Source organism: Pteropus medius, unplaced genomic scaffold, assembly GCF_902729225.1.
Source record: "Pteropus medius unplaced genomic scaffold, Ma_sr-lr_union100, whole genome shotgun sequence".
NCBI lineage: Eukaryota > Metazoa > Chordata > Mammalia > Chiroptera > Pteropodidae > Pteropus > Pteropus medius.
Window position 1 is genome coordinate 42,494,280 of NW_024340849.1, and position 12,234 is coordinate 42,506,513.

Here is a 12,234-nt window from a genome sequence, read left to right on the forward strand (position 1 = left end):
ATGGTTATAAAAAGCTGTTTCATGAATCACTAACATTTTAAACCATTCTAAGGATTGTAACCCTAGAAAATAGCAGGTCTGCTAATGTCTCTATTACTATTAGCATGTTGAAATATTTTTTAAAAGCAGCCATAATTTAGGCCAATCCTAAATTTAGGCCAATCCTTAGGTCAGCTCAGTTCAGCAAATATTTATTGAGCACGTCAGTGTTCCAGACACTGAGTTAGTATTGTGGATACAATGATAAATAAAATATTTTTGAGAAGCTCTCATCTGTTTGTGGAAAGGCAGACTTTGCCTACTCTTCATGAATGTTTCTGAAGAGTCCCAAGTAAATGCTGGGAACTCAGAGTAAAAGTGAAATGAACCAACAGGTCAAATGAATCTCCTCGAAAACATATCTCCTTCTCCGATTAATTGGTTTGTCTCTATTCTCATGTTCTGCAAAAACAAAAACAACTCATTCTATGGGAATTCTTGGACTTAGAAGCAGCCATGCCAGGAGCTGCCTAACAAGACAGTCTGACAATTTGGGAGGTGGGGGAAATTCTCTTTTCAGATTGATATTAAATCAAAGGAGGCTCAGAGTACAGGGTGCAGGCCAGAATTTATGATCAACTTGCAAAGCTGGTTGATAAAATATTTGGGGGCAAGAAAAAACAAACTTCCTTGCATTACAAATAAAGAGATGGCAAAGTATTCTAAGTGTTCTTGATTTGGAGTTATTTATGTCTCCTTAGCATTGAGTTTAAGCATGTTGATGTTCAGAATTTGTAACACTATAATTTTTTTCTGTTCATTTAAAATGCCTGGGTAATTTATGGTAGCTGGAGCCTACTGGATCCTTGGAATCTAATATGACATTGGCTATTATAGACCAAAACAGGAGAGTAATGTCAGAAACACAGTGGAGAGATATCCCCAGATCTCTGCCCTTGAAACAACAATAAGCTGAACATCTAAAACTCAACAACAACAAACACCCCGCACCCTGCACACCAGCACGTCTAAGTGTGGGATCTATGAATAAGAGCTACCACAGGTCAGAACCACGGGAGTCAGCAGGGAGACTGGGAGTAATGAAGAAACTGCCTCTCGCAGCCGGGGATCCCTGCAGGAGGAGGGGCAGGGGAGAAGGTGCCGCGTGTTCCCTGAACAACACTGATTGAGGGAGCTGTGAGCTACACGCAGCTGCAGTGCCCAAGGATCAGGGCAGAAAGCAGAGACGTGAGGACGGGAGAGAATCAAGAGTTTATTATTACCAGCTGTGGTTGCAAATGTGAGGCTGAGCTGCAGACCCCATCCCCCAGCCCAAAGGGCACCACCTTCCATATCCTCCAAGACCGAACACCGCTGATCCCCAGGGGAATCTCGGAAAGCAATACCGACACTGTTGCTAACACTGACAGGGACTGAGACTGAGGGTAGCAAACTTGATTGAATATTTTATAAGGAAAAAAGGCATTATTAAGACTTTACATAAAGCAAGGATCCGAGAGGCTTAGATGCCACCTACTGGAAGCCAAAAGAAAAAACACCTTTTTAGCGACAGGCTAAAGAGAGACCTTTATAAAATAAATCTTTCTGGGGGAAAAAAAAAAAAAGGCAGAATACACTTCTATTAATGCCCAGACAGAGAAGTAGTCCATTAAACACCATGAACAACCAAGGTGACAAACATCTCAGAAAGAGAAAAATCTCCAGAAAATAAGCTTTCAGGCATAGAAATATGTGACTTAAATGACAGAGAATTCAGGATGGTACTTCTGAAAAAAACTCAATGAGATCCAAAATAATTCATATCAACAATTCCAGGAATTGAAAAAAACAACTAGATCAGCAGAACGAGTTTTTAGTAAGGAGACTGAAATCCTTAAAAATAACCAATAGAACTTCTGGAGATGAAGAACACACTAAAAGAGATGAAAAATAAAATAGTAAGCTTGGGAAACAGAGTCTACAAAATTGAGGAAAGGATCAGTGATATCAAAGACAGAAATCTAGAAATAAGAAGGAAGAAGAGAGAAACCAAAGAATGAAAAATAATGAAAGAGAAATACAAGAACTAGGTATGGAAACATAAGAATAATGGGTATTCTCGTAGGAGAGGAAAAGAGCAGGGATTAGAAAGCATTTTCGGACAAATAGTTGACGAGAATTTCCCAAATCTAAAGAATGAGATGGGGCTTGGAGTTCAAGAAGTCAACAAAGCACACAATTATTTCAACTCAAAAAGGCCTTTTCCAAGACATAGTGTATCAAAATTATAAAAAATCAATGACAAAGAAAGAATTCTCAGGGCAGCCAGGGAAAAGAAGATGGAAACCTATAAAGAAAAACCCATTAGATTATTGTCAGACTTCTCAGCACAAACCTTATGAGCCAGAAAAGAGTGGAAGCAAATATTCAAATTACTAAATGAAAGGAACGACCAGCCAAGAATGATGTATCTAGCAAAGCTCTCCTCTAGATATGAAGGAGAAATAAAGACATTTCCAGACATACAAAAATTGAGGGAATTCTCCACTACAAGTCCTGCACTACAGGAAATACTGAAAGGGGTCAGCTCATCTAAAACAAACAACAAAAAACATACATAACTATGAGTAAGGTGACTAGGAGGCAGTTAGTAGCTGAGGAGTGTAATCCTTATTAACAACAGGGCATTATAAGATTAAACAATAAGAAGAGATTTGCTATTGTAAGATAGTAATGAACATTCAGCATACATAGGGACAAAATGAGACAATAATAACAGAAAAGAGGCAGATTCAAAGATCCAAATTCTCAAAGAGGAATGAAGATAAGTCACACGTAGAAGAAAATGGACTACTTTATATACATATAACGATCCTCTACATATTCATAATGGTAACCACATACCAAATATTCAGAACTGAAGTATACGACATAAAACAAGAAGGACCAGAGGGAAAATTCACAAAACCTAACCAAAATAAATAAATAAATAAATACATAAACACAAGGACAAGAAAGTAATGGAAACACTGAGCTACTAGAAGCAAAAGATAAAATGGCTATAGGAAGGCCTCATATTTCAATAATCACCCTAAATGTAAATGAACTGAAATCACCAATAAAAAGGGGCAAAGTTGCAGATTGGATCAAAAAACAAAACCCAACCATATGCTGCCTCAAGGAGACATATCTCAGTTCCAAAGACAAATATAGACTCAAAGTGAAAGGGTAGAAAATGATATTTCAAGCAAATGGTGTTCAGAGAAAAGCAGGAATAACAGTACTAATATCAGACGAAATAGACTTCAAAATAAAAAAGATAAAGAAAGATACTGAGGGACACTTTATAATGATAAAGGGAAACATACATCAAGAAGACATAACACTTATTAATATCTATGCTCCCAATCAAGGAGCCCCAAAATATATAAAGTGATTACTAACAGAACTAAAGGGAGAAACAGACCAAAATACTATGGCAGTAAGGGACCTATATACCCCATTGTCGGATATGGACAGATCATCAAAACAGAAAATCAATAAGGAAATAACATCCTTAAATGACACATTAGAACAACTGGACATAAATGACATTTACAGAGCATTCCATCTCAAAACAGCTGCTTATACATTCTTCTCTAGTGCACATGGAACATTCTCAAGAATTGACCACATCCTGGAACAGAGAGATAGCCTCAACAAATATAGGAGAGTGGAAATCATATCAACCAATTCTCTGACCATAATGCTTTGAAACTAGAGATCAACTGCAGAAAGAAAGAGAGAAGAACCACAAATGCATGGAGATTAAACAACATACTACTGAAGAATAACTGGGTCACAGAAGAAATAAAAAGAGAGATCAAGAGATACATAGAAACAAATGAGAATGATAGTACAACATATCAAAACTTTTGGGACATGGCAAAAGTGGTCATAAGAAGAAAGTTCATATCATTACAGGCCTATCTCCAAAAATGAGAACGAGCCCAAATAAACAATCTAACGCTTCCTCTTAAAAACCTAGAAAAGGAAAAACAAATGAAGCCTAAAGTCAGCAGAAGTGCAGAAATAATCAAAATTAGAGCAGAAATAAATGAACTTGAAAACAAACAAACAAACAAAAAAGAATAGAAAAAATAAATGCAACAAAGAGCTGGTTCTTTGAGAAAGTTAATAAAATTGACAAACCCCTGGCTAGACTTACTAAAGAAAAAAGAGGACACAAATAAACAAAATCAAGGATGAAAGAGGGAAAATTGTGACTGACATCACAGAAATACAAAGGATCATACAAGAATACCATGAAAAAGTATATATCACCAAATTTAATAACCTAGAAGAAATGGACCAGTAGTTAGAAATATACAATCTTCCTAGACTGAATCAAGAAGATCTGCAGAATGGAAATTGAAACAATCATCAAGAACCTACCAAAAGTAAAAGTCCAGGACTAGATGGCTTCACCAGTGAATTCTACCGAACATTCAAAGAAGATTTAATACCTATTCTCCTCAAACTCTTCCAAAAAATTGATGAGGAAGCAATAGTTCCCAACTCATTTTATGAGGCCAGTATTATCCTGATACTAAAACCTGATAAAGATAACACAGAAAAAGAAAACTACAGACCAATATCTCTCATGAACACAGATGCAAAAATCCTAAATAAGATACTAGCAAACTGAATACAGCAACATATTAAAAAGATTATACACCTCAATCAAATAGGCTTCATTTCAGGGGCACAGAGATGGTTCAACATATGCAAATAGATTAATGTGATACACCACATAAACAAATGAAAAAATAAGAATCTTATGATCATATCAATAGATGCAGAAAAAGCCTTCGAAAAGATATAGCATCTATTTATGATCAAAACACTTAAGCAAATTGATGTAGAAGGAAAATACCTTAACATAATAAAGGCCATCTATGACAAACCCTCAGCCAACATTATACTTAACGGTGAAAAACTAAAAACCTCTAAGATCAGGAACAAGGCAAGGCTGTCCACTATCGCCACTGTTATTCAATATAACATTGGAGGTCCTAGCAAGTGCAATCAGATAGGAGAAAGATGTAAAAGGCATTCAAATAGGAAATGAAGATGTCAAACTGTCACTATTTGCGGATGATATGATTCTCTACATAGAAAACCCTAAAGACTCCACAAGAACGCTACTAGAAACAATAAGCAAATATAGTAAAGTCTCTGGATACAAAATCAACGTTCAAAAATCCATAGCGTTCCTATACTCTAATAATGAAGTGTCAGAAAAAGAAGTGGAAAAATAATTCCTTTTGCAATTGCAACAAAAAGAGTAAAATACCTAGAAATAAATCTAATGAAACATGTGGAAGATCTATATAATGAAAACTATGAGACCCTGTTAAAAGAAATTGAAGAAGATACAAAGAAATGGAAAGATATTTTGTGTTCTTGGATCGGAAGAATCAACATAGTTAAAATGACATTACCTAAAGCATTATACAGATTGAAAGCAATCCCCATCAGAATCCCATTGGCATTTTTTAAAAAAGTAGAACAAAAATTCATCAAATTTGTATAGCAGTACAAAAGACCCTGAATCGCCAAAGCCATCCTAAGAAAAAAGAATGAGGCTGGAGGCATCACTCTGCCCGACTTCAAAGTGACAATAATCAAAATGGCATGGTATTGGCAGCAAAATAGACACACAGACCAGTGGAATAGAATCGAGAGTCCAGAAGTAAACCCATATTTATATGGGCAAATAATTTTCGACAAAAAAAACAAAAACATAACAGTGGTGAAAGGAAAGCCTCTTCAATAAATGGTGCTGGGAAAACTGGAAAGCCACCTGCAAAAGAATGAAACTAGACTGTTGTCAATCATCACACACCAAAATTAACTCAAAATGGATTAAGGATCTGAATATAAGACCTGAAACAATAAAATGCATAGAAGAAAACATAGGAAGTAAATTCATGGACTTTGGACTTAAAGAGGATTTTATGATTTTGACTTCAAAGTCAAGGGAAATAAAAGCAAAAATAAGTGAATGGGACTTCAAACTAAACTAAAAAGCTTCTGCACAGCAAAAGAAACCATAAACAAGGTACAGAGACAACCATCTGAATGGGAGAATATATTTCCAAGCAACACCTCCAATAAGGGCCTAATATCTAAAATATACAAAGAACTTACACAACTCAGTAACAATAACAAAAAAATGATCCAATCAAAAAATGGGTAGAGGACCTGAACAGACACTTCTCCCTAGTGGACATACAAATGGCCAAAAATTTTTGAAAAGATGCTCAACCTCACTAGCTATTAAGGAAATGCAAATCAAAACCACAATGAGATACCATCTCACACCTGTTAGAATAGCTATAATCAACAGGAAAAGTAATAACAAATGCTGGAGAGGATGCGGAGAAAAAGGAACCCTCATACACTGCTGGTGGGACTGCAAATTGGTACAGCCACTATGGAAACAATATAGAGGTTCCTCAAAAAAACAAGAATTGATCTACTATATGACCCAGAAATCCGTCTACTGGGTATTTACCCCAAAGACTTGAAAACATATATCCAAAAAAGATATTTGCACACCGATGTTTATAGTGGCATTATTCACAGTGGCCAGGACATGGAAGCAATCGAAGTGTCCTATGACAGATGATGGATAAAGAAGCTGTGGTACATATATACAATGGAATATTACTCAGCCATAAGAAGAGTGAAATACTCCCATTTGCGACAACATGGATGGATCTCATGATAATCATGCTAAGCAAAATAAGTTAGAAAAAGTTGAAAACCACATGATATCACTCATATGTGGGATATAAACCTAAAAGCAACAAACAAACAGGACAAACAGAGCCTCATGGACATGGACTATAGACTAGTGGTTACCAGAGGGTAGGGGGAGTGGGGAGAGGTAGATGGGGGTGAAAAGGGTCAAATATGTAGTGATAGAAAGAAATCTAATTATGGGAGGTGAACACAGAATGCGATATATATATGCCTTACTGTTGAATTGTACACCTGAAATTTACTGGATTTTGTTAACCAATGTCACCATAATAAAAATAAATTTAAAAAAAAGGAAGAAGAAAACAAAACAGAGGGGTAAAAAGGACAAATAATATAAAGGAGAAGAACCAGAAAAGAGCTATAAAATGAACTCTTATCATAGGTGGCATTATGTGTTTCTATGTTTAATATCAAAGTAAACTTTTTTTCAAATGTATTTCAGTAGACGAGTTCAATTTTAAATTTATTTCAGACATTTAAAGCATAATGTTTTTAAAAAATCTCCCTCTACTGGATGTTTATGCTGCTGTATGGATACATGGCTATGTTCCTTCTTTACAGCCTTTGTGGCTCTAGAGTCAGACACCTACCCCTACCCCCAAAACACACACACACACACACACCATGCATACCTGCACACACACACACACACACACACACACACAGTGTGGTTACCGTGGGCCCTTTACGGGGTTGTTGTTGCAGGGCTCCCACTTGCCAGAGCCAACAATGCTGGACTCTATGTAGTACCCAACCAGCTCTTTAGCATCTTTGGATTCCTCCCATGTAACAATTACTGATGTGTCTGTATTTCTGCTTGGGATGATTTTGCCTGGGGCCTTGGGGATATCTGAGAAAAGAAGAAAATTATGATGACACTCAGAGTGATTTTTAAAAATTCATTCTTATCACATATACACACAACATAAATTTTATACAAGTAATCATGTCAAACATATGGTTGCTTTATTTTATAATATATTTCTTAATGCAGAAATAAATATTAAATATGTTCATTTGGGAGAATAACGATAAACGAAATACCTGAGAACACACCAATCACTCAAGAAAAAATTGCATTAGCAATACTGTTGAAACTCCTGGAGAAGTTTACTTTCATAACTTCATAATTCATGATAACGATTTTAAAAATCCATCAGTCAAGTATAGTCATCAATTGAATTTATAATATAAAAGAAGGATGTCACCTCTTTTACTTCTGAATACATATACATATATATACACATACATACACATACATATATATACACACATATATATCTATATCTATATATATGTGTATATATATATATATACATACACATACATATATATACTACTACTGAGATTCTTGCTTTAGAATTTTCTCTTGAATTAAAGTAAAACAAGTTTACAGTTGTTCGACCAAACTCCATACTTACCAAGTTTGTCCCCGACCACGGTCACTTCTGTTGCCTCTGAGGGCTCACCAACTCCTGCTGAATTAGAACAGCGGACACGAAAACGGTAGGATTTCCCCTCTGCCAAGTCGAACAGAGCAAAGCGGGGAGACTTCACTGGGAGCTCCGTGTTCACCCGCTGCCAATTTTCTGTTTCTGCATCACACTGCAGCCAGAACAATAAAACTGGTTAAAAACACAGCAAGAATAAAAGGGAAGTCTAGGCCAGGTATCTTGCATTGTTATGTATCTGTCAGCAAATTATTACCTGTTATTCAAGTTGGACTGGAGAAGAGTTTAGAGGAAATGGGGGATAAATATCTGAAGTCCACAGTATTATCGAAATCGAATATGGTTTTTTATTGTTTGATAAATATACTGCTTTAATACTTCATTTCCATTATTAACCAAGATTATTGATCTACTTACAAAGATTCTTAATTAATTTAGAAAATAGTTTGGGGTCAGATACTTTTCTAATTCTTAGGTAGGTAATTAAATTGAATACACTATGTTAGATACTTAAATTTTCATTACATTGTTATAAACTGTATTATTTTAATTGACTTATTTAATGACTCATAACATCATTCAGGTCTGTGCTCAGATATCTCCTCCAAAGGGCCTTCCTGATCATCTCCCTTCCCATCACCAATCTAAAAGAGTTCTTTGCTCCTTTCCCAACATTCTCTATCCCTTACTCTGTTTTTCCTTCAAAACACTTTTCATATTCGAATTTAAATTATTTGTCATCTCCCCCATTGGAAAGTTAATTCCAGTAAAACAAATTCAGGGAGCTGTCTTGTTCACTTCTATGCTTCATAGCCTAGAATTGTATCTGGCACATAGTAGATAGGTAATCAACATTTTTTTTTATCTGAATGAATAAATTTTTATGAATTCTGAATGAATAAAGAAAGTGAAAAATAAAGAAGATGGTCTTTTTATCTTGCCCATATTTTAGAATAAATAATGGGAAAATTAATTTAAAGAGATTCTATCCTTGGGATTAAAATGATCTAGAGTGACTTCGAAATCCTCGAATGGAGGATATGGTGTCTATTTGAGCTTTGGTAGAGAATATAGTGAGAAAATCATGAGCAGCCTTCAGTAATTCTTTTCCCTTCTTCTTTTAACTTTCAACCCAAGGTAAGTAAAAGCAATTTAACTACGGGATTTTTTTAGCAGTTTTAAGAAATTTTTCCAGAAATTAGAACCTCGTGGTCACTGACCAGATGTTAAGGGTGATACATTTGGGGGACTATAAATTTACTGGTTCATCACTCAGCATAATCTTCATTGACTTGAAATGAGAGACAATATGATATGGTGAAAAGAACCCAGAGGCGTCAATTCTGGTCTTAGTTTTGTTAATAATGAGCTACACGAACCTGGCAAAGTTCATATAATGCTTTTGGCCTCAGTTTTATCATTTGTAAAATAAGCAAATTTGATAAGGTAACCTCTAAAATGATTGCAATGCCTTTCATGATAATGTGTCATTTGTGTGTGAGAGAGTAGAGAAGATAAATTCCCCCTAAATTGGCAATCTGCTGCCCACTGAGGGATAAAATACTCCCAGACTTTTAATCCTTTAGTTTATCGTTTTGATTCATTTTGACATATTCTCCCCTGGGGAACACATAAGCAATTATCAGTCACTTATACCTTTATAATAAAAATAATAGCTGCCTTTCACTGTGTTAAGACCTTTATTTACCATTGTAACTCTTTAATCTTCTCAAGTATGCATTGAAATAGTTGTGGAGGTAGATTGAGTGATTATTAAAGTTTTGCTTGGGAAGGTTGAAAAGCAGCAATGTGTAATAATAGTTGGATATATATGGATCTGAGCCAGACTGATGGGTTCAAATCTTCGTTCTGCCTCTTACTAACTGTGTGACCTTGGGATGCCTCGATTTCCTTATCTACAAAATAGGCATGATGAAAATTTAAGTATTTCCCTCATGGGATTACTGTAAGAATTAAGTAGTTTGACATGTGCAGAGTGCTTAGAACAGTGCTTGCTCCTTGGTAAGATCAGCTGTTTTCATTCCTGCTTGTAGAAACAGTTCTATCAAGTGATGTGATCCTGGTCTCTGACATGACCAGATTTTTGATATGGGAATGAGATGAGCTCAGGACATAAGACACCTGAGGAAAAAGTTTGGGGCTGCAAAGAACACAGTAGGGTAGGGAGGCTGGAAGCACTGGAGGCAGGTTCATCTGATTTCCTTGCTAACAAACCCCTCAACTTCAATCATTTCAGGGCTCATGGACATGGCATACCTTGTGTTAAGCCTGTAGCCATGACAACTAAGTGCTTTATGGGCATGAAAATCCCAGGTAAAAGTTCCATGAAGAAGCACAAGCATGGGGCTAACCAAAGAGGTGGCACTGCTGTGGGCACGAACCTTCTGGGGTGGTCACCCAGGAAAAGAGCATGAACAGAACATTTCCCTGTAGAAAGGTCGATGTGTTAGAAGTGTTTCACCAGAAATAATCTGAGATTCAGCTCGGCAGAATGATTTGGCATTTGGATAGTTCTGTCAATGTGCCCCAGGTCTCTAGATGTGTTCAGCTCCCCCAACATTTCAATGTCCTTGACGTTTCAAATGTATTGGCTGTGCCTATGAAACCAATTTTATCATAGGCTAATTGATAAAAACAAGAGTTACATTTCTATAGCATGCTTCTGGTCACAAAAAGATCACCAAATTTCTAAATAAAGACCCAAAACACATCTAATACTAAACACTGAAATAAATGTGAGCTATACATACATTTAAGAAAGATTAATTAAAACAAGTAAAATAATGGTTTTTCCGACCTGCTTATTCCAGTTGAGGGTGGCCCAAGCCTATCCCAGCAGCTCAGGGAGCAAGGCAGGAGCCCACCCTGGACAGGGCCACTCACACACACCCACACTCACTCAAGACTGAGAAAGTTTAGACATGCCAATTCATGTCACATGAATCTTTGGGATGTAGAAGAAAACCAGAATACCTGGATAAAACCCACACAGACATGGGAGAACGTGCAAACTCCACACAGGCAGTGGCCATGGGCCAGGAATCAATTTTTTTCCCACATCAATGTTATAAAGAAATGACATTGAATGAAATTTATTTGAAGACCTGCTATACTCAAAAATGTTCCCTTCTGTTCCATATAAATAAGTGTGCTGGTGGAAGATACTTAAATTTTTAATCATAGACTCATATGTATTTAGGTCTAGGGAAGTTACAGATGTTCACAGAGAAATTAGAGTTTATGTGACTAAAAGAAATGTTCAACAGAATCCAAAGCTGATTCATCTGAAGAAAACATCTCAGTACTAGGTTGTTATTGTGTCATTATTACAGGAAAGATGGTAATTACTGTCACAGAGCTTATTTAGAACTCTCTTCCTGTGAAGTGTTTCAAAGAGATTCAGTGAGGGTGTGTATTAAACACACCAGGAAGTGAATATTTATCATTCTATTCTTGCCCTCTATTAAAAAATAAAGAAAAAAATTGAGAATAATACTTAATTTATATTTCACTTGAGGCTAATATAAAAATACATACAAATAAAACTATAAAATTTTAACATTATTTTGGTAAAATCAGACTCTCTTGGAAGATATATATATATATAGATAGATAGATAGATAGATAGATAGATAGATAGATAGATATTACATGTTGAAGAGATGATCCATTTATTAGCTAGGACTAAGAAGTGAGGCATGCTCCTCAAAGACATGAGGTAAATGTCCTTATGAAAGGAAAGTAATTAATAAAGGGAAACCACAGACTCTAACATTTTAATTTTTTCAAGAGCCACTGATTTGAAACAATTAAAAGGCCATAAAGATAGTTGCGTATCACTTTTATGTCATTACCTAATTTTTAGATGTTTGGATATCCTATACACCTATATATATTCTATAGTAATAATATATCTATACATATTCTTTTGTAATAATTGTCAGGAAAGGTAGCCTAATAGGAGTTCTGAAAT

The 12,234-nt window shown here is 35.7% G+C and overlaps 1 protein-coding gene across 1 annotated transcript in view; it reads right to left on the bottom strand.

Moving 5' to 3' along the window:
• MYOM1 (myomesin 1) overlaps nucleotides 1–12,234 on the bottom strand; it is a 146,362-nt gene that overhangs the window by 60,909 nt on the left and 73,219 nt on the right. The window contains exons 16-17 of the mRNA XM_039845262.1: nucleotides 8,211–8,394; nucleotides 7,465–7,639 (exon numbers count right to left, since the gene is read on the bottom strand). Coding sequence (XP_039701196.1) covers nucleotides 7,465–7,639; nucleotides 8,211–8,394 — 359 coding nt within the window. The remainder of the gene's footprint in view (nucleotides 1–7,464; nucleotides 7,640–8,210; nucleotides 8,395–12,234) is intronic.